The sequence below is a fragment of the Solanum dulcamara genome, chromosome 5 (assembly GCF_947179165.1).
Source record: "Solanum dulcamara chromosome 5, daSolDulc1.2, whole genome shotgun sequence".
Classification (NCBI taxonomy): domain Eukaryota; kingdom Viridiplantae; phylum Streptophyta; class Magnoliopsida; order Solanales; family Solanaceae; genus Solanum; species Solanum dulcamara.
The window spans coordinates 72,167,378-72,193,621 of NC_077241.1; the positions used below are offsets into that span (position 1 = coordinate 72,167,378).

Here is a 26,244-nt window from a genome sequence, read left to right on the forward strand (position 1 = left end):
AAAAAAAATATTTTTATTTTTAGAGGTTTTGATCGTTGGAAAGTGGCCCAAATTTTTGATTTTGTTAAAAAAAATAAAATAATTCCCAATATTTTTTTTCTATAAATACCTCCCACATTTCATTATTTTTACCTACAACAATCATCTAATTCTTTCTCAATTTCTCAATCGCTCTTTAACTGATAACAATCTTTTATTATTTTTTGCAATTAACAAAATCAAGTGGAAATTTTCAACTTTCAAGTGTACAACATTTATCAATTTTACTATTCTTTCTTTGATTCTGACAATTTGGTATAATCGTTCCTTCTCTTGCTTTTATTTAGTATATTAATTCTTGAATATTTAAATATTTTATTTTTATGTTTATAATTTTTATTATTTTAATTTGCATAATTGATAGATTAAAAATTTTTTTGGTCAAAGTGTTAAAAATTTGTGTTCCGAAGGTAGTAATGGTAGTAAGAAAAAAAGTGATTTCGGTAGAGGTAGTGCAAATAGATTTTATTCTCGCATGAATGAAACACCACCTAGTGAATTTGGAGAAATAAGTATAGATGAATGAATATGAATATTAACAAACTTATAGTATAGAAGAATCAAATGAAGTTGAAGTAGTAATAGAACAAAATAATAATGATAATGATAATAATGATGATGATGATAATACACCAACTAGTCCTGTTGTTGTTATAAGTAATGCTCAATATAGAACTAGTAATCTTCTTCCACAGCCTGTAAAAAAAAGAAAAAAAAAACTAGTTTAGTGTGATATTATTTTGAATGAATAGTCGGAACAAGTAAAGTTCAATGTAAAGTTTGTCAAGCAATTTTCCAGCATAAGACCAGGGATAATAAATGTGGGACGGATCAATTGATTAGACATCTAGATTATGAGTATACTGGTTGTTGGAGAGAACGAATACAACCTGGGGGTGTTACTAGACCAATTCAATGTAGATTAAACCCACATACCAAAAAAATAATTGGAACGTATAATAAAATGAGGGATCATGAAGAGTTAGCGAAAATGATAGCTTTAAGTTTTCTACATTTTTCATTTGTTTCTTCTGGTGCTTTTATTCATTATATACAATCAGTTTATAATCTCATGTTTAAAGGTATTTCTAGAAATACTTGTAGATCATATATTTTTAGACTTCATGGACAATATGTATACTATTTACGTCCGTTATTAAAAAATCTTCCATGTAGAGTTTCACTTACTTCTGGTTTTGATCGTGTAGTAAATAAACATAATTATTTAACTATTACTTGTTATTGGATAGAAAATAATTTTGTCATAGAAAAATTTATTTTAGCATTTTAATATGATGAAAGACCGTAGACATACTGCACAATTTATTTCTGATTCTATATCAATGGCTCCAAAATATTACGGTCTTGAACACAAAGTTATATGTATTTCTTTTGATAATGCATCTAACAACAGTGCTACTATTAATTATTTAAAAACTAAGTCCCCCTCCCCCTTAGCGGATACTTTTCATATTAGATGTTCTTATCATATATATAATTTAATTGTAAAAGATGGTCTTGATTTTTTTGAGCATATAATTGAAAAAGTTAAGCATGCAGTTGATTTTATTCAAGGAAATAATAGAAAAGTTAGAATTAAAAAATTTAAAAGAAAATGTGAGAAAAATAATCTTAGACCAAGATTAATTCCCGCAGAAATTGAGACTAGGTGAAATTCTACTTATGATTTTTGAAAGACTTGCAATATTTATAGAACTCATATAACTACAACGTTTAATCAATATGCATATAAATTTTTTAAAGCATGTTGCAAGAATCTGATTAAACTAAAATTAATGATGTTGTTATTTTTTTAGAAAATTTTTATGCGGCTATTGTTGAATTTTCCGGTGCTTATTTTCTTACTGTTTGTAATATTTTAGCTTATATAGATGATCTTTCTTTATTGCTTATGGAATATAAACTTAAACAAGATTACAAAGAACCTGTAACTGAAATGACTGGAAATTTTTTAAAATATTTTTTTCCTATTATGTTTCAGACAATGAGTGATACAAATGATTATATTCAAATATTATATAATTATTTTGTCACTTTACTTGATAATGTTACCCCCACTCATGTTGTTCCTCTATCTCGTCCTTCTGACGGGCCATTATTTTCTAAAAGACGGGCATAAGGTATGACTTCCCAATGTGTTGCTAATTTATTTGTTTGGAATAGAATACACCTTACATTACAAAGGAGCGTAAATCGAGATAAGCTTAATTATTATTTGAGACAGGCTCCAGAGTTCTATCAAAATAATGTCAGCACACTGGAATGGTGGAAGAACAACCAAATACAATATCCAGTACCATCAACCATGGCTAGGGATGTGATAAATGTTCCAATGTCAACTTTTGCATCGGATAGCGCATTTAGTCTAGAAAGGCAACAGATTGGAGATAATCGACACTCATTGGGGAGCAATGCCATGAATATTTTAGTTTGCCTCAGAGATTTAATTATATTAGAACGAAGAAATAAAGGAAGAACACAAGATACAGAAGAAGAAGAAGAACTTGAACAAATAATGTCAATTGGAGATCCTTCGGCACAGCTATTCCAAATTATGGATTAGTTGATTTTGAAAATTATGAGTCAATTCTTGTTAATGTTAATACATATGAATTGAAGAAAATAATTTGAAATATGTCGAAATTACAATTTATTATATACAACTAATTGTAAGTTTGTAACTTTGTATGTTTTGAATTTTATCAATATATTAATAAAGTCAAAGACTCATTGAATCTTTGCATTTCTTAATTTTTTTTGCCATAAATTTTTGTATGATTCGATTAAATAATTTTATTTACTTTACATAATCATATATAGAAAATTAAATTTGTAGTCACTATAAGATTTCAATACTTGAAAAAATATAATTATAATAGATAGTATATTGTGAATATATTTGATATACATTATAGGTATATATAATATAATGTAAGTATATCATTATAATAGATAGTATATTATGAGTATATTTGATACACATTGTAAGTACTTCCTTTGTCCATATTAGATGAGCATCTTACTAAAAATATTTGTCCCTTATTATTTGATCACTCACTAAATTAAGATAGAATTAATTAAATTTTTTTCATTTTACCCCTACAACTAATATGGCCTTTTGAATGTGAACAATTCTTAATACTAGTTATTTCTATACTCTATGTATATTCCATTAATATGAACAAAGGCAAAATAGTAAAAGTAATCAATTTATTAATGATTTCTTAATTACTGTGTAAAATAGAAAACGTCCATCTAATATGGGACTAGTTACGTAAATAAGTTGAAGATTCATGATCATAGGAGCAATATATGAAAAACCTCAACATTGTAAAACCTTTTCTCAATTTATCAATATGTGTTGTCTTAAATAACATCACACTATTATCATATCAACAACATAAAAATTTAAAAAATTATTGTAAGGACAATTTCGATTTGAATATTATAAGTTTTACTTCATACTAAATAACGATTGATAAATTTTCATACTTCAATTTCACAACTCGAGCAACTCAAAGACAAAGATAGCCAATTAGAGGATCTTCAAAATTACGACGAAACCTATGAAACAACTAAAAAACGAAAGGTACGTAAATAACAATTTAATTATTTGTCGATTTACTAATTACCAATATAAGACAATTAAGTCTGAAAATGGATTTATTAGAGAAAACAAAAACATAGCTATAAGGCAAAAACAAAAGCAGACGAGACTTATTTTTTGACTCCTTATGAATTATATTTGTTTGCTTTGAATTCATCCGTAGAAGGATCACAAACTTTTGGTTTATTCTTCTCTCTTTTTTTGTCTCATTTTCTTTAGTATCCCCCAATATACCGTCTTTGATAAAACCTTGATTTCTTCGTTAATTTGTCGCTAAAGAGCTTGTAACGAACATGATTTTTTTGCTAATTCATTGTTAAATAAGATTAGTGACGACTTTTATTATTTAGAGACATAAGTTGGTCATTAATTCCTTTTCTTCATTTTTTTAAATACTATTGGTTTTTCAAGTCTAAAAGAGAGTCTTGATGTAACTAGTCAAATTGTTGTCATGTGACCAGGAGGTTACAAGTTGAAAACAGACTCTATCAGAAATGCTGAATAATACTACGTATATTTCCACACATAGCGATAACTTAATGCACCAAACATTTTATTTGTTTTGGTTTTCCAAGTCTCAAGAAGTAAAATAATGTAAATAAAAACTCTGTACGTGGAGAAAGAGAGTTTGGTAATATATTTACATTTTCCAGATCCTGGAAACTATAGCAATTTAAATTTGTAACTATAGAAATCATCGACATCTAAGTACAAGACAAATCTATATATATATACACATAGATAATCTGCAGTGTAACAAAGCATCAAATTAAAGAAATTAAAAAGCTCTAAATTTTACAAGATAATGGAGATGATGAATGCAATTAGTGTTAAATGTGAGAAGGAGAGCCGTGGAAATAGAAGAAGTTTGTGTATGGTGGATTATGGTATTCCGGTTAATAATAAATGTGTTAAAAGACGACGAAAATCTCCTGTTGCTGCAGTTATAGTGAATGATAGCAACATCAATGGCCAAAAATTGGATTCATCAAAAGTTGATCAAAATAATAGTATTGTACAAACTCCTACTGTCAAGAGAAGTTCAAGATTCAGAGGTGTTAGCAGGTACTTCTCACGTTTCAAAAAGAATGTCTCTTTCCGTTTTTTACAACTTTTTAATTCTAACTTTCTATGTATCTTTAATTTTAAGACCATAAGATTCATAAGTCCGTTACTTTGTTAAATTCTGTGTCAAGTCAAAACCAAACAAACATATTGAAACAGAGGGAGTACAACTACTATAATATCTTCATGAGAAGTTGATTTTTTCTTATGGGATGAATTCGAAAAAGCTAAACTTTGATAAGACTTCTTGGATTTTTAGGCATCGATGGACAGGGCGATATGAAGCTCATTTGTGGGATAAGGCTTCTTGGAATGTAACTCAGAAAAAGAAAGGAAAACAAGTCTATCTTGGTGAGTACTAATAACTTGTGCTAAAAAAATCAAAAATTTCCAGTCATTTCCTATGTTTGCAGCTTCTTATATATGTACTAAAATGAGCAGGAGCATACGATGAAGAAGAATCAGCAGCAAGAGCTTATGATTTGGCTGCAATCAAGTATTGGGGCACATCAACTTTCACCAATTTTCCGGTATGTATATACATATTTATTGGATTTTCATTCTTTCGTGCTTGGGATTTTATGTAGTTTGATCGAAACATATTGTTCCAATTCTTCTTGATTTGTAGATATCTGATTATGAGAAAGAAATTGAGATCATGCAAAATATGACAAAGGAAGAACATTTAGCCTCTTTAAGAAGGTACACATTCATTAAAAAAGTAGCAATCACCACAATTTACATCTCAAAATCAAGTAAATCTTTTCAATTAACCAAATCTTGTTCTGTTTTTTCAACAGAAGAAGCAGTGGTTTTGCCCGCGGTGTATCTAAGTATAGAGGAGTTGCAAGGTAAATTAACACATTATAATCGATCAGACAATATTATTCAGGCCCTTTAGTATGTTTATGTTCATAATTGTAATGAAAAATTCATCGAATTTAATTCAGGCATCATCACAATAACAGATGGGAAGCAAGAATAGGGCGAGTTTTTGGTAATAAATATCTCTACTTAGGTACTTATAGTAAGTGTTTTCACCCCTTTAACTGATTTCTTTCAACTTGTGATCAAATTAAGAATGCATTCGAATTGGCTCTAACTCGAAACATTTTCTACTATTTGTTTTCATAGATACTCAAGAAGAGGCAGCTCGAGCTTATGATATTGCAGCGATTGAATACAGGGGAACTAACGCGATGACTAACTTTGACATGAACACATACATCAGATGGCTCAAACCAGATGCCTATTCTCAAATGCAATTTCAAGATTTAACATTAAAAAATCAGCCTATACAAATTAGTAACACTAATGATATGATTAACCAGATAAACGACTCTTCATATTCGTTTAACCCCAATTATTTCACCACCACCATCAATACTGAAAATTTTTATGCGATACCGCATAGCCAGGAACCTATTGAAAGAAAAATGCCCTTAAGTTCTTGCAAGAAATCATCGTCACCTACTGCTTTAAGCCTTTTGCTTCGATCCTCCATGTTTCAAGAGCTCGTTGAGAAGAATGCGAGCACTGGTTCTGAAGAGAGTGAAGAGAATAACATGAAGAATGGAGCAAAATCAAAAATAGAAAATGAGTTTTTGATTTACACAAATGATAAATTTCCAAAATTGGAGTCTTTGGAGAATGGTACAACTTCTTCTTCAGCTTTGTGTGATAGAGAAGGGAAGCAGTACTTTTGGAATTTGATGTCTTAAATTAATTAACTTGTTAACAGTTTGAAGGAGGAAGGAATAACTGAAACTTGGTAGTCATCTAGGATAGATGAGTAGTAGCAGTTTCTTCACAGGGTTGATTTCTTGGATAGTCACTCAACTGACAGTTATAATATCAGAAAATCACGTTTCTTCTGATTCCAATTTTCTTCAACAAAAAAAGTGATTTTCTGAAATAATAACTTTTAGCTGGGTGATCATTTTCTTCACAAAGCCAGGTTGTACATGAAAAACGTCAATGAACTAACTGTACGAATGAAAATCTTGGAAGCAATATGATTATTTCTGATCACTAAATCCTTTGTTAACTCATCTCTCTCATCATTTTCATTTTTTTGCAAATATAGTTGGAATGACAATGTAGCCACACTAATAAGGTTGCATTTACATTGGTGAAATTTTCGTCGCCATAGTAAATAACTCTCTTTTTTCTCTCTTTTAAACCACGATCTAAAGATCTCTTTTGAGTAAATTCAAAATTATGTGAGAACTCATTACACCACTATCAATAACTTAAAATTATGTGAGAAATCATTACACCACTATCAATAACTTTGTACGTTCTTACAAACCGTAGACAACAGTCTAATATTTTGTCAATAAAACTTGGTAATATATGAGCAAACATTACACCCAAGTCTAAAGTTGTCCGGAAGGATAGTTTTCTAAGAGCTACATTTGCACAACTTTTATAAATAGATATAAAATTTAAATTGTTGCCTAAAAAGGAACATTTAAATCAGCCTTCACATTGTTTGCCCTCACAAAATTATCTATTTTCGAGCTTTATTCAATCAGAAAATTATCATTACTTTAAAGCTTTATACAACTGTTCTATTATTGTTTACAACATGTTTCTTCTATTTAGTAGTATATGCATTTTGCTTAATGAATGCAAAATAGTGTACACATTATCTAGAGTTAACTCGATATTATCATCTATAGCAGAGATGAAAGCCAATCCAAGTTATGGTACCTTGAATGTCAAATATAGATGTCAAAATCTTTCTCCAGTCCAAAATAATCTAAGATGAGAAAACACCAATTTGTTCTGAAACAAACTAACTTAGCAAATTAATAGGAAGGAGATATAAGAGAAAGAAAAAGAGTATAGAGATTTTAGTGTGTATTTATTTGCACCAAATGTTGTCTATTTATAGCCATTGTACAACATGCCAAATTTGACTAAAAAGGGGTTAGGAGAAAAAAGGGGTAGGGGAAGAGTTAGTGGTAGGGGAAAAGGGACGAAAGGGACATCCACACTATCATTATTTTACAACACTCTCCCTTGGATGTCCACGTACAAAAGAAAAATATGTACATAATTATTTGTAATACACATTATTTGCTTCCTCATTACTTTCATGATGAAGACCATAATTTCATCATCTCTGCTTGAGTTACTTGCAAGTTGCCTTCTTAATTGGAGTCCACCAAAAGATAATGTGCCTCGTTAAAACCTTATTAGGAAAAACCCAGTGGAAAAAAGCCTAATGAAGGAAAAAGAGTACACACATCTGATAATACGCCTTGAGTGCTGCCTCATTAAAAACCTTACCAGAAAATTTAGTGGGACAAAACCTTGGTTAAGGAAAAAAGAGTACAGCGCGTATTTTACTCACCCTGATGAAAACTCTATTTGATATTTTGAAGACGATGCATTTCAATCTTATATCTTAGCTTCTCAAAAGTTGATGTTGGTAATGCCTTAGTGAATAAATCTGCAAGATTATCACTCGAATGAACTTGGTGTACATCAATATCACCATTCTTTTGGAGATCATGTGTGAAGAATAATTTTGGTGAAATATGTTTCGTTCTGTCTCCTTTTATGAATCCACCTTTCAATTGAGCTATGCGTGCAACATTGTCTTTGAATATAACTGTGGGTACTTTGACATCATTTTTCAGGTCACATTTTTCTTTGATGAACTGTATCATCGATCTCAACCACACACATTCTCTATTTTCTTCATAAATTATTATTATTTCAGCATGGTTTGAAGAAATAACAATAATAGACTGCTTTGTAGATCGTCATGATGTAATAGTTCCTCCGTATGTAAATAGATAGTCTATCTGAGATCGAGCTTTATGTGGGTTTGACAAATAACCTGCAACTGCATAACCAATGAGGTCTGCACAACCTTTGTTAGTATAAAAAACCCATATCAATGGTACCCTTTAGGAATCGCAAAATATGCTTGATACCGTTCCAATGTCTTCGCGTTGAGGATGAACTATACATTGCCAGCAAATTAACAGAAAATTTTATATCAGGCCTGATTGCGTTAGCAAGATACATAAGTTCACCAATAGCACTGAGATATAGTATTTTAGAACCAAGAAGTTCTTCATTCTCTTCTGGAGGTCTAAATGGATCTTTATCCACTTCAAGTGATCGAACAACCATTGAAGTACTTAATGGGTGCGCTTTGTCTATGTAAAATCATTTTAAGATTTTCTCAGTGTAAGCAGATTGGTGGACAAAAACTCCGTCTGCTAAATGTTCAATTTGCAGACCCAGACAAAGTTTCGTCTTTCTAAGATCTTTAATCTCAATTTTTTTCTTTAGATATTCAATCGTCTTTTGGACCTCTTTAGGGGTTCCAATGATATTTATGTTATCAACATAAACAGCGAGTATGAAAAACTCTGATTCCGTTTTCTTAATAAAAACACATGGACAAACGACATAATCTATATAACCTTCATTTATCAAGTACTCACTAAGGCAATTATACCACATACGCCCTAATTATTTCAGACCATATAATGATCTTTGAAATTTGATTGAGTATATCTCCCGAGACTTAATACATGCTTCAGGCAATTTTATTCCTTCTGAATTTTCATGTAAATTTCATTATCAAGTGAACCATAAAGGTAAGCTGTAACTACATCCATTATATGTATTTCAAAATTTTAATGTATAACTAAATTAATGAGATATTGAAAATCTATTCCATCCATAACAGGTGAATATATTTCTGTAATACCCCCTAAAAACGTTGTATATGGTGTTCTAATTCTCAACAAAAATGATATAGCATCTGTATTTTGGGCATAACTTTTCATAGGATGGTCCAAATTAGGTGATTCAATTTTTTGAATAACCCCAACATCATTACCTACAACTTTCGTGAATACCATATCTTAAGCTTCGGAGGCTAAGTAGGACAAATAAATTAATTTTTTTAGAATGGTGTTGTGACGAAATGAAATATTTTTAGAAGAAAAATTATATCCCACAGTAGGATGCTCCAAATCAGTTGATTCTTGAAAGACATGTAATTAGACTTCTATAGAAACAATTCATATGAGACATCAAATCCTAATTAGGAATTTATCGTGTTCAAATATAGTTCCAAAAAATGGTATTCCGTAAAAAGAAGATTCATCTCACCAACCATAGAAGATCTAGATGCATTTGACATCATCCATGACATCAATAGTCCTCAATTTGACATCATCCATGACAACACAATCTTTTATTAAATTTTTATATTTTTCTTTATAATTATTTTAATTATTGTTAGGTCCCTCCTTCACACCTATAAATATCTACCTTATTTCATCATTTTGTTCATCAAGCTTTCTCAAGCAACTCTTCTCTGTATACACACCTTTACTCATTCTCAAAATATAGTTTTAGTTTTTAGTAGTGTAAAAACACTATTCTGGTAATTCATATACTCCGAGTAATACACAAAATGCTCCGACGAGGAGAAAAGTCTAGGATTCAAGAGTGTTTATTAAGTCCTTCGATTTTGAGTAACGCTTCGGATTCCAGGTATGTAAGGCTTCAATGAGAGTATTTCTTCCACTCTCATGCCTAAAGTATTTTAATTATATGATAAATTATGTTTATTTTCTTTAAGCTTTACTCTAAGTTATGTGAGCGTTTATCCATGGGTTCTTCCACCCATGTAGTACAAAATCTCTTTCAATTAAATCTCTTGATTTCAAGTAATATTTTCTTATGGGTAAAATTTTTTTCTACTTAATAGCATGAATCATAGTTAAACTAATGATTATTGGTTTATTTTGATGCAAAATGATTTCATATGTATGAATTGATGGTTTGCAAGTATTTTCTCTATTTAGCTCTATAAAGGTTCTTGAAATTAATGGTGGGTTGTTTAAAGTATGATTTTTAATTGATGAATTTCAAAATATTTATGCATAATTTCATTTACATTCATGTTTGAAAGTTGAAGTAATTTGAACCCACATAGTTTTACTATATTTTCAATCAAGTTTGACTTGCAAGCTTTGACTCCAAATGAAAGTTTATGAAAGCAATGTTTATGATCAAAAGGGAGTCTTATGAAATGAAAGAATGATGAAATGATATGAATGATGAATTCTTTATACAATAAGGACAATTCTTGCATATTTGAATTACCAAATGTTTTAATGAGCTATTCTACCGAATATGATGTTTTGAATTTTCAAGCTATATACTATGACTGTTTTGAAGTATTAAACTATTTCATGGAATTGACTTAGCATCGAATGGATCATTGAGGTGGGGTTCGGTAAGGGATTCCTAGTAGCAACCCTTTCTCTCATTAACTATGTGCCAAAATAGAAGCTCTTGTAGGCTTAGGCTAATGGATCCACAAATAGCTCTTAAAGTTAAAGTTAAAGTTAAAGAAATGAATGAAGTTGACGGAGTTCTACCCGGCAAGTAGTCTCCCCGTCTAACGTAGGGGGTTATGTTGGATTTCATGTATATGACCCTAAACAGTAATCGACAATTTTGTTTTCATAAGTAGAGGTCTTGCTATCAATTGTAGGCGTTTAATAAATGACTCTACAAGGCCATTTTGAGTATGAATATGAGCAACATGATGTTCAATTTTTATTCCAATTGATAAGCAATAATCATCAAAAGCTTTGGATGTAAATTCTCCAGCATTATCAAGACGAATAGCTTTAATTGCATATTCTGGGAATTACGCCCTTAATCTTATTATTTGTGTTAATAACTTCGCAAATGCAAGGTTGCGAGATTGTAAGAGGCACATATGAGACCATCTTGATGATGCATCTATTAGGACCATAAAATATCTAAAAAATCCACTAGGTGGATAAATAGGTCCACATATATCCCCATGTATACGCTTTAAAAGGCGAGGAGATTCGATGCCGTTCTTTAGAGTTGATGGTCTGGAAATTAATTTGCCTTGATAACAAGCAGCACATGAAAATTCATCATTTGTAAGAATTTTCAGGTTCTTTAATGGATGTCTAATTGAATTTTCAAAAAATTGTCTCATCATTATTGATCCAGGGTGACCTATTCGATCATGCTATAACACAAATGTATTTAGATAAGTAAACTTCTAGTTTATGATCAAATATGCTTCAATTGCACTAATTTCTGCATAACATAGGCCAAACGACAAAGTTGGTAATTTTTCCAAAATATATTTCTGGCACGAGACATTCCTGGTTATACCAAGGTATTCAATATTCATTTTATTTAGTGTTTCAACATGATATCCATTTCTATGGATATCTTTAAAACTTAACAAGTTCCATAGAAATTTAGAAGAGAACAGTGCATCTTCTATAATAATTTTTGTCTCATTAGGCAGAAATATAGTAGCTTTTCCGGAGCCTTCAATAATTTTTGAATTACCAAAAATTATAGTAACATTTGCTTTTAACCTAAGCAAGTAGAAAAAATATTTCTTGTCTTTAAAAATTGCATAAGTCGTTCCACTATCAATTACATAAATATCCTCGTGATTGATTATTGATCCAAACAAAATTTGAGGCATATCCATATTTTTCTTCAAAAAGAAATAAGGTAAACGTTATAATTATAACATGGCTTATTATACAAATTTTATATATTTACATAAATTAGAAAAATATAAACATATTATTTAGTACAAACAAATGAAAAAAAAATTATTTAAATATTATCAGGCTTATCAATATTCATATTTCCTTCTGGAAAATTGAAGAAATCAGCTACATCTAGATGCATAGGCTCAATATTATCTTTAGAGATAAATTTTGTCTCTAGATTATTTTCTGCTCTTCAAGAATGCCTCATAAGCTGAACCAGACGTTTTGATGACAGACATGTCTGTGACCAGGTCCCCATACCTCCACATCTATGACATATACTTTATGAATTTTTCTTTGGTTAGCTTCTTGCTTTTCACTCTTCTTTTTATATTGCTGATCATTTTTCAGTGTCAGCCGAACATCATGATTATAATTTCTTCTTCGACCATGACCACGACCATGACTGGGTCATGACCTCTTTCTCGTTGGTTATAGTTTGCCTTATTCACTTTAGGGAGTGGCAAAGACCAACGGGCCGACTATCATGATTTTTTGTTAACAGTTCGTTGTAGCGTTCAACAATAAAGAGGTGAGAAAGTAATTCAAAATATTTTTTAAAACCCCTTTTGCGATATTGCTGCTGCAAGAGCATATTCGCTGGTGAAAATATGGAGTATGTTTTTTCAAGTTTGTTTTGCTCAGTAATTTCTTCTCCGCATTAATTTAATTGTGTTATAATTCTAAACAAGATAGAATTATATTCAGTTATATTTTTAAAATCCATTAATCTCAAATTGAGTCAATCATGACGTGTCCGTGGAAGGATGACCAACTTCAGGTGGTCATATCTTTCTTTTAGATTCTTCCATAGTTTAAGGGGTCTTTTAATGTGAGGTATTGTAATTTTAACCCCTCGTCAAGATGGTGGTGGAGAAATATCATGACTTTGACACGATCTTGACTAGATGTCATATTGTCATCTTTGATGGTGTCTACCAGACTCATCGATTCTAAGTGTATTTCGACATCTAATGCCCATGATGAGTAGCATTTTTCAGATATATCAAGAGCAACAAATTCAAGTTTAGAGATATTCGACATTTTAAAAAAAGAAAATTCTTACCCTTTTGTTATCTTTTAAAATAACTCAAAGTTACGAAGGCTCGTGCTGATAACGTGTTATGAAACAAACTAACTTAGTAAATTAATAAGAAGGAGAAATAGTATCATGATGTGTCCGTGGAAGGATAACCAACTTCAGGTGGTCATATCTTTCTTTTAGATTCTTTCATAGTTTAAGGGGTCTTTTAATGTGAGGTATTGTAATTTTAACCCCTCGTCAAGATGGTGGTGGAAAAATATCATGGCTTTGGTACGGTCTTGACTAGATGTCATATTGTCATCTTTGATGGTGTCTGTCAAACTCATCGATTCTAGGTGTATTTCGACATCTAATGTCCATGATGAGTAGCCTTTTCCAGATATATTAAGAGCAACAAATTCAAGTTTAGAGATATTCGACATTTTAAAAAAAGAAAATTCTTACCCTTTTGTTATCTTTTAAAATAACTCAAAGTTATGAAAGCTCGTGCTGATAACGTGTTATGAAATAAACTAACTTAGCAAATTAATAAGGAGAGATAGTAAGAGAAAGAAAGAGAGTTGAGATTTTAGTGTGTATTTATTTGCACCAACTGAAAAGGGGTTAGGAGAAAAGAGGGGATAGGGGAAGAGTTAATGGTTGGAAAAAGTTACGAAAGGGACATCCACACTATCATTATTTTACAACACAATTAAAATTTTCAGACTTCTTTTGTCAAACTAACAGTGTTGCGTATTTTATTCCATCATGTACAATTGTGTTGTGATTTGAGATCCTTAGACAAAACATGTGGAGTAGACAGATGAAATATCAGTGCAGGTACAAAATATATGGTCAATCATTTGGATACTACACTTCGTACTATTAAAAGGAACAGCAATTGAAGCGACTGCCGTTCAAACTAAGTCCCATCCTCCAACCGAAAAATCACCCAGCAGCGTCGAATACACCAGAAAAAACAGGAATAGCCAAACGATATTTCCTTTGATATTTGGGTGAATCAACACTTGGTAGAAGATGTCCTGTTACATCAAGCAAAGTAAGGAGAAAATTCATGGTCATTCCATGAATAGAGTAAGCGCATGTTTGCCTGGATATTTTATTTACTTCAATGAAAAATGAGGCAAATGGAAAAATATTCTGAACATGCAGCTTTACAGCCAACAGAAAAGTAAGGAGCACAATAACTAAAATCCCCTTACTCTATGTAGCTCGGACTCTTCAGAAATGCTGATGTGTGCGTGTCGGAACCTCCAAAAGTAGTACATTTTTGGAGGATCTGACATCAGTTCGGCAGCATTTTAGAGAGTCCTAGCAATATAGCCCCTACCCCAACAACCCCTCCCACCACCACCACACACACAAAAAAAGGAATGGACCGGGAAGTTTGAACAAGATGAATACCTCATTAATATGCTTCTTGGTGGATCTTTTAACTTATCAGGACCATCTTCGGCAATTCCATCAGTTAGATACCTATTGGAATTTCCTTGTGGTAAAGAGTCTGCAAGTTCTTTAAGGCCCTGTAACAAAGTTATGGGATATCAATGAAATGTATGCAACTGCAACCATACAGATAAAACCACCACATCAATCATCTTTAGCAGTTTTATTAACGCTTTCTGAAAGGCTAGACGGAGCAATGGCTGTTCTTTATGCTGGAGCTTTGCCTATTATTGTCAATGTTCTAAGTTCTTGCAATTCAAGGCCATTAAAGGAGTACTGTGTCAATTAGAAATATCAATTCGGCCAGCGGCATCCTGAAGCAGTCCATATATTTGAACAAACTATAAACAATTTCATTCAAAAATTCAGCAATTCTTTGATTTTGACATTATTCGGGTGTTCCTAAATTTGACAAAATCTCTCCTTTATGTAGAGACGAAATCCAATCAGTATTTTGGAACTTGAATAACACACAATATAAAAAATTATGCACAATATAACAGGTCAGCAGCATGCATATGGCTGATATTAAGATAAATACTTGAATAACGACATTTAAATGAAGTTAGCAAAAAGTACCATTAGACTAGGTGTTGAGCTGCCCACAATTTTGAGTTGTTCCTGCACAAGAAGCAGAAGAAAATACAGGTCAAGGATTGTTGATAGCAAGCATCTAATAAGATAAAACAAAACAGTCCATACTGTGTGTAAAGATAAAACATGCAGAACAAGAAAAGATGACACAAAGATAGTAAGCTCCGAGGTGACACACATACACATAAAATAAGTTGAGGATAATAGCTGCAATTGCAGACAATTAGATGGATTTCGGTGAAATAGTTATTGTAGTATTGTTTAATTCAGCAACTTCCGGACAGCCAATTGGTGATGAGACGCACTCCTTAGAACCTTGGTAATCGAACTGAACTAACTCCTAAGCAAGGCGAAGCGCTTAGCCTGTTTTTCACCTAGCATTATCTTGTCCGATGTACCGTGCAGAAAAATGATAACTGCTGAAAGTGTGATGGCCACAATCAGAGATCTGTGGTAATTGTTTGCACTTTAAACGTAGAACATTAGGACTCGAAAAGTTTAATAAGTTTGGTATACGTTCTCGTGGTAAAGCAGATTCCAGAAAAGATGAAACCGAAAGGCATCCTGCCCCAAACAGAAGATGGTCCTTCTCTTTCAATTATGCAGGGAGGTCGAAAATCAACTAAAATCACCTAGTTTCTTAATGTCTTTACTCTTTACTTGAAGTATTATAAGTTCCATTCACACCTTAGATCAAAGAGGAAGGAAGGACTGAAAATCTTCTTATATATTGATCTGTAATTTTGGCCAAACAGACTAGCGTATTCACCCTTTCTTGATTAAAAGGGGGTCCGGGGGGGGGGGGGGGAGTTGCCGGGAGAAAACAATTTTTTTCTCTGTTCCTACCTTCACCCTAGTGTGAAAATCAGAAGCATATAATCAAAATAGTTAATTAATGTTTTGGTAGTTTTGAACATACTAGAAATCATGTAGCAAAAGGGATTATCTGTAGAAAGTGAACCACACATCTTGTCACTTGCCTGGCAAAGAAATATTTTTTATAACTAGATTTGCTTAGTCTAAAATCACATTGCTTGGAGGGGGGAGAGGGGGTGGGGGCAGGGGAAGAGGATTCTTTATCCATTCAACTTGTTTCACAGGAGCCAACTGTACCACCATTTTTAGAGGGGAAATAGAAGCATAACGTTACCGTGTGAAACAGTGAAAGCCTAAAACTGAATAAAACACTAATCAAATGGTAGAGGTTCATCAAGAGTTGTACAACGAAAAAGAAAAAAAGGAGGTGTACAAACCTGAAGTGTATCAGGCATCTTCACCCTTTTTCCATTGACTATATTACACAGGTACATGACACCAGCATTTGCAAGTTCCTGTTATCAACCAGGATAAGAAACCATATATAAGAAACTGTTCTCCCTTAGTATTTAAAAGGTAAAGCAAACAAAGTTAGTAGCTGCAAAAAGGCAGAAGTGACTTCTTCTTTTTCACTTTACCTGTTTGCCTTCCAAGGAAAGTAACTTGCCATCCTGCATATCCAGATACAGTTAAATATGAGATCAGTATACCTAAAAGTAGATGCAACAAAATTGAGAAAAATGATAGAGAAACCAAGGTAGCTTGGCCACTTCCAACAAAAAAGCATCTGCAAGATAATTTCGACAAGAGAAAACAAGCTACTAGAAAGCATAACTTACCAGACCAGAAACCATTCTCTGTAATTCATCCAAATCACAACCAATTTCAGATAGATCACCACGCACATCATTAACCTGTTGCAAAATAGGGTTTTGACCTGATTATGACAGCTGTACTGTGCACTTACAGAATTACTAGAAAAATATAAATTTAAGGTTTATTGGACATGGATCAGAGAAGACAAATCCCACACAAATAAAGACAGAGGTGTTAGAACAGATTTGCACCTCATTCCTTAGTAGTTTAGACATCTCCAATTGATCATCCAATTTCCCATCGACATTCTCAATTCTCTGTGTCAAATGTCTCTTTGTTGCCTGATCAAGAGGAGAAACAGAAAAGTGAGGCAGAAAACATGGAAATATCAGACATAGGTATAAACACAAATAACTCCACACATAAAAACATCTGTCTGTTTGTGAAATTTCTTGGTAGGATACACAACAAAATTATGATTCAGTCAAGAATCATACGGTTGTCTAATAGCGGACTTCTCTCACTTTGATTGATCAGGTTTCACTTTTATGGAGAAAAGTAATCAGGTCTTTAACAACCGACTAACACTGACATGGAAACTTGGTTTTCTTCCTCAAGCTTTCCCCCTCTTCTTATGATTAAGAAGTTACAGCACTTCTTTGTTTTTCGGGTGAAAGAAATTATGGCACAATTATATCATGTCTTTAAGAACTTCTTAATTTTAAATTTTTGAAAAAGAGAAACTCAATTCAAAAGAAATGTAGAAACCCCAAATCATTAAATACTGGAGGTTTGGAATGAAATAGAGTTCCAAATGGAGCAAAGTGGATAATGAGGATTCATATGGCAAACCCCAACTAACTTGGTATAGTACTTGTTGTCGATCATAAATTGGTAAAACCCAAAGCTACTGTTTTCTTTAACAGTTAAAGAAAATTAACAACAGGATATCGTGAATTTCATTCCACTGTTCTGGAAATAATACAAAAAGGCTTGGACGATCAAGTGTGTCAATACAAACTATCATCCTCATATTTTACAACTCAGTAGCAACTTTTATCTCTAAAATTTAAATCCAGCTCAACTGTAATTAATGTGACTTTGATAACCATTTCTTTTTTGCTGAGTTATCTTAAGTCTTTAAAAATCCCTTTTACTTAAGAATAATGTTTAATCAAGCTTCTTCAATATTGACATCTGATTCTAAAGAAGTCTTACCCCGGCGAATTATATTTTAGGTTAGGTAATGAATTCTTGACTCGTTCTTGTTTCATAAATTGAACTACGCACTAGGTACATATTGATAAACCAGTTGAATTGATCTTAGGAGGTTTGATTTTCTTTTCTTAAAATGAATAAGGCAACATGGGGTAAATTTCACCGGTGGTCATCCAAACCGGTCATCCAGCTTTGAGTTAATCACACAAAAATCATTGTTCTATCTTTTATTACATAAAAGTCAGTTTATGACACAAAAATCACTTTTTTTTATTTTTTTAGCACATAAAAGTCATCCACCTTTCAAATTTATCACACAAACATTTTTCTAATTTTTTGTCACATAAAAATCATCCAACTTTGGCCAAATTAACTAAAACGTAAATTTCACCTGAATTTGTATATTTTGTACCAGATTTATGACATCACACTCCAAAATAAGTTAATTACATTTGGGATGATGTCAGAAACCTCCCTCAATGTTTCCCTTCGTAATACTAATTTTCATTGTGGTTTACGATATTGCATTTACTTTTCTTATTTTGATATCTTTGTAATAATTTTAACTCATTATCATTATTTAAAAATATATATATATGATTCAACTATTTTTCTCTTACTAATATACTCAATTGTTTAGTGAATTTAATACACACCTTTTTTAAAAAAAATTATAAGTTCTAGAATGTCAAAGATTTCAATGAGAACCACAAAATCTACAAGCTTTATATGGTCCATGGCTTTAAATTGTTACAAAAAAAATCAAAATAAAGAGATAAACATAATTCGTAAACCGCAAGGAGACCAGTGTTAAGAAGAGAAATTTGGGGGAAGGTATTTAAAATTAATTCATAGGCGCACTAGCACATTACAATTCCTTGTACTCTCATTTCTGCTATTTTTGTTACTATTTATTGCTTTCCGTACTTTTGATTACTCTATTTTATCTGTGATGCCTTAGTTATTTATTTTCCTATAGCGCTTTGAATTTCTTAACCTTATCTGACCCCCTTTTATGCCTTTTTTGAGCCGAGGGTCTCTCAGAAACAGCCGTCCTACCTTGGTAGGAGTAAGGTCTGCGTACACTCTACCCTCCCCAGACCCCACGTTGTGGGATTTCACTGGGTTGTTGTTGTTGTTGTTGTTGTTGTATTTAAAATTAATTCATTACATTTAATATGTTTATTAAAGCTAACTACCTATTTTGGAGTGCAATGACACATTTCCGGTACAAATGTAAAAATTCAAATGAAATTTACTTTTAGTTAATATGGCCAAAGTTGGATGACTTGTGTGACAACAATAGAAAAAAATGACTTTTGTGGGATTAACTTTAAAGTTGGATGACTTTTATGTAACAAAAAAAAGTGATTTTGGGTAGTAAACCTAAAGTAAGATGACCATCGATGAAATTTACCCAAACTCTAAGAGATTTTGGGTTTGGGTTTTATTTGATAGTATAAATATAGATGTAAATACCTTTACTCTTACCCAGACTCTAGGGGGTTTGGATTTTATTGATAGTAGACAAAGGCCAAAGCATTGACTGAAGAGGGGGGCAAAGAGATATAGATTAAATATCTATACTCTTACAAGACCCAACAAGAAACATACATATGCAAATACCCACCACTTTTCTCATGGCTTTTGAACTAACTGGTTCCTTCTATTACTTGAAGGGGAGCCTTGGAGTAACTGGTAAAGTTGTTGCCATGTGACCAGGAGGTCACGGGTTCAAACCTTGGAAACAGCCTCTGGCAGAAATGCAAGGCAAGGTTGCGTACAATAGACCCTTGTGGTCAGGCCCTTCCCCGGACCCCGCGCATAGCGAGAGCTTTAGTGCACCGGGCTGCCCTTTTTTTCCTTCTATTACTTAGGGCGGAAGGGGGAGGGGGTAGTGAGAATTGAACCCACACCTATTGTGTTGAGACTCATTGGTACCACACCATACTATAAGCCTTAGTAGTAATGTACATTCAAAGAATACAAGCACATTTACTGACAAGGGAAAGCGAGATTTCTGGCCTACAACAATATGCCTGGGGAAGTAAGGACTAATTCATCAATAGCAAACTATTGTTGAAACAAGCTGCAACCGTCACGCTTCACATGTTTAACAGAAATGCCACAATTATATATGCACAAAATGTACCTAGTATGCTAGTTAGGCACATGGGAATGCCAAAACAGTAGAGAAGGAATTAAGAACAGAGGTAGTCAAAAAGAGATGAGACTCACAGAAAGCGCCTCAGAGACATGCTCCAAGTGCTTTGTCAAATTTGAAACGGCATCTGTCATACTCTTTTTGGTTACATACATAAGGTCAGAGAACGATAGACCCTGCAAGCATTACACAAAAAAGTGAAACTTTGTTTTCTTTTTATACATACTAGGGTTCACTGTCCAGTTAAACAAATATGACATGGCCATCTAAAGCTAGGGATGACAAACAGGAAGGGGCGGTTGCGGGGAAAACCCGTGTAAACTTGCAAAGACTCCAACCCAACTCGACCCCGACCCCGCTCCACTCCTCATAGCAAAAATTTATGTTTTCAATCCGCCCCATCCCACCCCGCATAAACCCGCCCCCAATAGTTTGCTTGCTATTTTTTCTTTACAACCTTTTTGCCATTTACTTTGTTATGATTTTTTTTTGTTACAAGCTTAATATCTTAGAAAAGATTAGCTGAAACCTTTGTAATATAATAAATATGTAATTTTTTATTTTTTGCATTCCATATTATTAATGGAATGTGTATTGCCCTCTAAATTTTTCAATTCTCAGTCTTAGATTAACTAACAACTACGGGAGATCCAATAGATTTTTTTTCTTTTCAAAAAGTAGTAATAATGATAAAAACAATCTAAATGACCAACAAAAAGATCACTGAAAACGATGATGAAGATTCACAATATCAAATTCACGTAAACTCGCAAACCACCCCGCATAGCCTAAAACCCGCCCCGCACTGCACCATTGCCATCCGTATCTATAGCTAGGGGCAGAAAAGCTTGGCCTTCAGTCAGGGGTTTGTTTCTTCCCCATATTTTTTACCCTTTAATATTTTGTTGAAGGACTGGTACCTATGTTGAGGACCAACTTCAAGCTGATAGGAGACATACACATGAGCATATTAATCACTACTCACTCGTGTATTAATTTCATCTATACGCTACACATACCTCTAGTACAGTACACCTTAGTGTACTGACTCACCCATACTTCCTTCAAGTAAACTCCATGCTACGAGAATTCAGTAACAAGAGAGACGGTATTATTTAAATAGAGAATCTAAGAAACATTTTATTTTACCTTCCACCACATATAGCCATAACCCAGCGCCCCTACTGCAGCAGTTGGCATGATAAGAGATGTATAGTTACCTGAGACACAAACAAAGGACGAGAAACGGTTAAGGATACATTGGCTGATAAAAAACCACTTCCATATAATCAAAAGGAAAGATAAAGCAAAACATAGCATTAGAGCTCTTCGGTCAAGAATGATGGAAGATACCGCTAGAATTTCCATTTAGAACAGTAATTGATCGTGCAGAAGCCAATTGTCGAACCTCCATTGCCAGCCTACGAACCTACAAGAGAGAGCAATAAACATAAGTTGTACTTAAACATCATGTCAAGGGTTCAAATCCATGAGATTGCGCATAAACAACACATGTCATCTAGGCATTGTGAAATTACTCATATATAGGACATTGTGAAATTACTCATATATAGGGGGTGGGTGGCTATGTCATGTAGGCATTGTGAAATTACTCATATATAAGACAGATTCACACAATAAAGTTGAAAAAACTAACACATCGGGGCGAAGCAATAATCTGCAGAAATTGCAGCTATCAACATTTATCCACAAATAGAAATTAAGGGACAGATTCACACAATAAAGATGAAAAAACTAACACATCGGGGCAAAGCAATAATCTGAAGAAATTGCAGCTAACAACGTTTATCCACAAATAGAAATTAAGGTACAGATTAACACAACAAAGTTGGAAAAACAAACACATCGGGGCTAAAAAACAATCTGCAGACGTTGCAGCTATCAACTGGTATCCACCCGAAATGAAGAAAAAGCAAAAAAGAGAAGGATAGAAGGAACAGAAAACTCTTGAATCAATTTGATATTACTTGTAATACTATACTCATACAACAATGAAACCAACCACTGAATCCATGACCTATACAGAGCTAAGTGACCGAGAGTTGTGACATGGGAAGGGAAAATACCCGAATTATGAAATACCAGCACATCATCAATTTTCTCATAGAAAATCTAGAAGTTAGTGTTAAAAATGATTCAATTATCCTATGAGAAGGATAATTAATATATAGGAGTGGAAATTTTCATTGATAGATAAACAGGAAGATTGTGCATATAAAACCACATTGGTAAAGGGCAGCCCGGTGCACTAAAGCTTCCGTACGTATACTTAAGCTACTTTTTATTATCAAGGTACCTGTGCAGCCATAACATCCGAATCTCCAGCATCTGTCTCCCCTGAATTTTCATAACTTTTTATCAAGTTCTGTCAGAAAGATAGGAAAGGATCATTAATTCCTAGCATTCAAATATTGAATGCTAAAAACGTAAAAGCAATAGGAAATCCATTTAAAAGTTGATAACTGCACCCATCTTGTTAGTTACAGCCTTACAGGTCATACAAGGATCTATCAAAAGTATTTTCAAATAAGATCATATCCTGCCAAAAACTCCTTGTAAATGTGAGTTCATCATGTATCATGCACATGTGCAGAACATAATTCTTAAGCATTTTTTTAATAGGTAGCTCTTCAGCATTATTCTCCCTATTATGTGGGAGTGGCCTCAGTGGAGGACAAGATGCGGAAAATGGGACTGAGATGGTTTGGGCATGTGAAGAGGAGAGACACAGACGCCCAGAGGTGTGAGAGGTTGGTCATGGATGGTTACAGAAGAGGTAGGGGTAGGCTGAAAAAGTATTGGGGAGAGGTGATTAGACAGGACATGGCGCAGTTACAGCTTACCGAGGACATGACCTTAGATAGGAGGGTGTGGAGTACCCACATTAGGGTAGAAGGCTAGTACATAGTCTTGTTATTCTTCCCTATTCGTAGGCGCATTAGCACATTACAATTTCTTGTGCTCTCATTTCTGGTATTTCTGTTATTATTTATTACTTTCTGTATTTTGATTACTCTATTTTATCTGTGACGCTTTCGTTATCTATTTTCCTATATCACTTTGAATTTCTTAACCTTATCTGACCCTTTTTTATGCTTTTTTTGAGCCGAGGATCTCTCAGAAACAGCCGTCCTACATTGGTAGGAGTAAGGTCTGCGTACACTCTACCCTCCCCAGACCCCACGTTGTGAGATTTCACTGGGTGGTTGTTGTTGTTGTTGTTGTTGTTGTTGTATGTTGCGAATTTCAGTATCCACGCTAATTAACTCTCCTGTGCTAGCGATTGAAGAATTATACTTAGTGATCTCAATCTAAATTGCCTGTTTTGAGCAACAAACATAAACGAACACTAGTACTTTCTCTATTAGCACAGTTCATGGAATCCGAAGCCAAAACTAATTCAATCATTAGAATTATCTCATTATTGCACTTCCAAATTCCAGTAACCACAATAACAGTATTATACACCTAGGAAATTCTTATTTCGCCTAGATTACCTAACTCGAGCTGAGTTATAGGCTTAACAAAAAAAAATATCATCTCTATTAACAGAAATTTAAACAATATGAACTTAATTGCTAAAATGACTCAATTTCGAAAAGAAGAAAAAAAAAACACTACAAATTTGAACGTCAGTACCTGAAGTTCGCCCAATACATCAGATAATTTTCCGTTTTGGAACAGTACGGTACCAGTATATCCTACATATAAAGAATAAAATACATACGTTCAGCTTAAAGTAGCGAAAATCACTATAAAGAAGAAAATAGAAAATTAAGTTTTAGTTAGAACAGCTAGTCTGAAAAAATCTCCAAGTGAATAACCAGAATTACGAGAATTTGCATACCGGCGCCGACAATGAAGATGATTCTGCCTAAGCCTATTCCAGTTTGTAAAGCCATGGCCGGCGATCAAAGTGATTAGCAAAACCTAAGGGAGTAATAAGAATTTACAAGTGGTAAGAGGGCATTGTACTTCTTCTCAGTAGTAATTTTAATTTAGCAGTGTGGAACGACGTCGTTTTGGTAGTTGATGGCGGGTAAGGACGACTGTTTCTGAGAAACTCTCAGCTCAAAAAAAAAAGCAGGTCAAAAAATAAAAAATCAAACCTAAATGACATATAAATTAAAAAATAAAAAGTAAGAAAAGTCTTACTTTTGATTTTTAACTTATTTTTAAATTTATTAAACACTCTCATAAACTAAAAATAATAATTTAATTTGATCAACTTTTAAACCAATCAAAAAGCTCCTACTCTTTCACCAATTGCGCGCTACCTAATTTTCCAAAGATTCAGCCATGTTAACGACTTTGTGATTAGACAATTTGTTTAAGTGGTTATTTTTATGTTTAAATTCGTGATTTTTCAGTTATATGGAGATAATTTTCTTCTGACTTCAAAATTATATATATATTATTTATATCAAATCATATAAATCAAAGTAAAATTATGTATTACTTCTAATTTGAATTTGGTGATAAGAGTTATATGAAGAGATGTATCAAATATTTATTGAAAAGGGATTCAAAATGTTTTAAACATATGAAATGAACAAAATACCTTTTGCCATCAATAGTTTGATCCAAAAATAATATTATTGTAGTTATTTTTGTTTTATAATCATTTTAACTAATAATAAATATAAAAATAAATCTTTTTTCTTCTTAATCGTATTTTTACAATTAAAATAGAATAACTCTGTGTAAAATTTTAAAATATAATATAAGTTTTATATATAAGATCATCGTAACTCATCATTAATTTTCATTTAGATAACGATAAAAGAATTCATAATTAAATAAAAAAATGTTTCTTAATTTTTTCGAATTAAAGTAGGATAATCATTTTCTAATTAAAAAATTCAGGAAAAGAATGTGTTTATATATTTATTTAGAAATGGACATTTTTGACACATTAAATAACAATGGGGGTGTTTTTGGACCATACTATTGATGAAAATGGTATTTTAGAATAAACTATTAACTGAGCGCATTTTTATTCAATTTTATATAATTTAAGAATATTTTTTTATCCTTTTTTGAATATTCATTGATTTTGGGTAAATAACGACTAAGAAATTTTCGAACAAATTATATAATTGTCTTGATGCTCTTTGTTGTTTTCTTTAGGAATAAAATATTGAAAAAGAGGGTATAATATCAAGATAAGCTTATCAATTGAGGCGGGTTGACCTGGTTTCGATTAGTAAGCTCGATTAGCTAAGGACTTGCCATTGATTAGGTTGGATCGATCCTTGGCCCTTGATTTCCTGGGCCAGTTTGGGGTTGGGCTATCCAATCTTGGAAGCCGAGTAGACAAGCACAATAGTGAATCAATAGACGGTTCACTAGTGCACCGTTTCAATATCGTCCGATATAAAAATAATTTAAAAAATGATAGTTTTTTTGAAAACAAATTTGGGCCAACGAAAATTTCAGAAAAATAGGACAAAAAAATCCCTCAAATCCCCCCAAAAATAATTACCTTCAAATTTAAAAAAGAAAAAACAATCAAATAATCCTCAATTTTTTTTCTTAATAGAACCAACTCAAACCTTCAAGGGTAAACCAACTCAAACCTTCAAGGGTAAATCGTATGATTTGTAACAATTTGAATTGTCGTTAATTTTGATTAAAAAGAAATCACAAGAATCTGACTTGACTAGATCCCACTATCCCATCAGAGCGGGATAGTTCCACCTCGACGGCTCCGCCAGAGCGGGAATATAGCCGCTAGAGCAGGAGGTCGTGGGAAAAAACTTAAGTCGCAAATTTCTTATTTTTTCCA

The 26,244-nt window shown here is 32.7% G+C and overlaps 2 protein-coding genes across 2 annotated transcripts; one reads left to right on the forward strand and one right to left on the reverse strand.

Annotated features, from left to right (window-relative positions):
- Nucleotides 1–4,472: 4,472 nt before the first annotated feature.
- Nucleotides 4,473–6,453, forward strand: LOC129890737 (AP2-like ethylene-responsive transcription factor At1g16060). Its single transcript, XM_055966227.1, has 7 exons — nt 4,473–4,732; nt 4,992–5,083; nt 5,174–5,262; nt 5,361–5,434; nt 5,533–5,583; nt 5,683–5,729; nt 5,867–6,453. Exons 1-7 carry the CDS (start codon nt 4,473–4,475, stop codon nt 6,451–6,453), a joined length of 1,200 nt encoding a protein of 399 aa, XP_055822202.1.
- Nucleotides 6,454–14,056: 7,603 nt separating this feature from the next.
- Nucleotides 14,057–24,436, reverse strand: LOC129889653 (uncharacterized). Its single transcript, XM_055965050.1, has 13 exons — nt 24,304–24,436; nt 24,096–24,157; nt 22,753–22,821; nt 21,789–21,864; nt 21,585–21,655; nt 20,510–20,611; nt 17,305–17,394; nt 17,077–17,151; nt 16,876–16,908; nt 16,675–16,752; nt 15,407–15,448; nt 14,786–14,904; nt 14,057–14,403 (listed from the first exon to the last, which is right to left on the reverse strand). Exons 1-13 carry the CDS (start codon nt 24,356–24,358, stop codon nt 14,382–14,384), a joined length of 894 nt encoding a protein of 297 aa, XP_055821025.1. The 5' UTR covers nt 24,359–24,436; the 3' UTR covers nt 14,057–14,381.
- Between the last annotated feature and the right edge of the window lie 1,808 nt (nt 24,437–26,244).

What these genes read in the sequence shown, in the direction of transcription:
- LOC129889653 (XM_055965050.1), bottom strand. Translation starts at nt 24,358, where the DNA reads ATGGCTTTACAAACTGGAATAGGCTTAGGCAGAATCATCTTCATTGTC. An exon ending in ATGTATTGGGCGAACTTCAG is followed by an intron (nt 22,822 to 24,095) that starts GTACTGACGTTC and finishes TCTTTCTGACAG; the next exon opens with AACTTGATAAAAAGTTATGA. An exon ending in TTTCCTTGGAAGGCAAACAG is followed by an intron (nt 16,753 to 16,875) that starts GTAAAGTGAAAA and finishes GGTTGATAACAG; the next exon opens with GAACTTGCAAATGCTGGTGT.
- LOC129890737 (XM_055966227.1), top strand. Translation starts at nt 4,473, where the DNA reads ATGGAGATGATGAATGCAATTAGTGTTAAATGTGAGAAGGAGAGCCGT. An exon ending in AGGAAAACAAGTCTATCTTG is followed by an intron (nt 5,084 to 5,173) that starts GTGAGTACTAAT and finishes TAAAATGAGCAG; the next exon opens with GAGCATACGATGAAGAAGAA. An exon ending in CATTTAGCCTCTTTAAGAAG is followed by an intron (nt 5,435 to 5,532) that starts GTACACATTCAT and finishes TTTTTTCAACAG; the next exon opens with AAGAAGCAGTGGTTTTGCCC.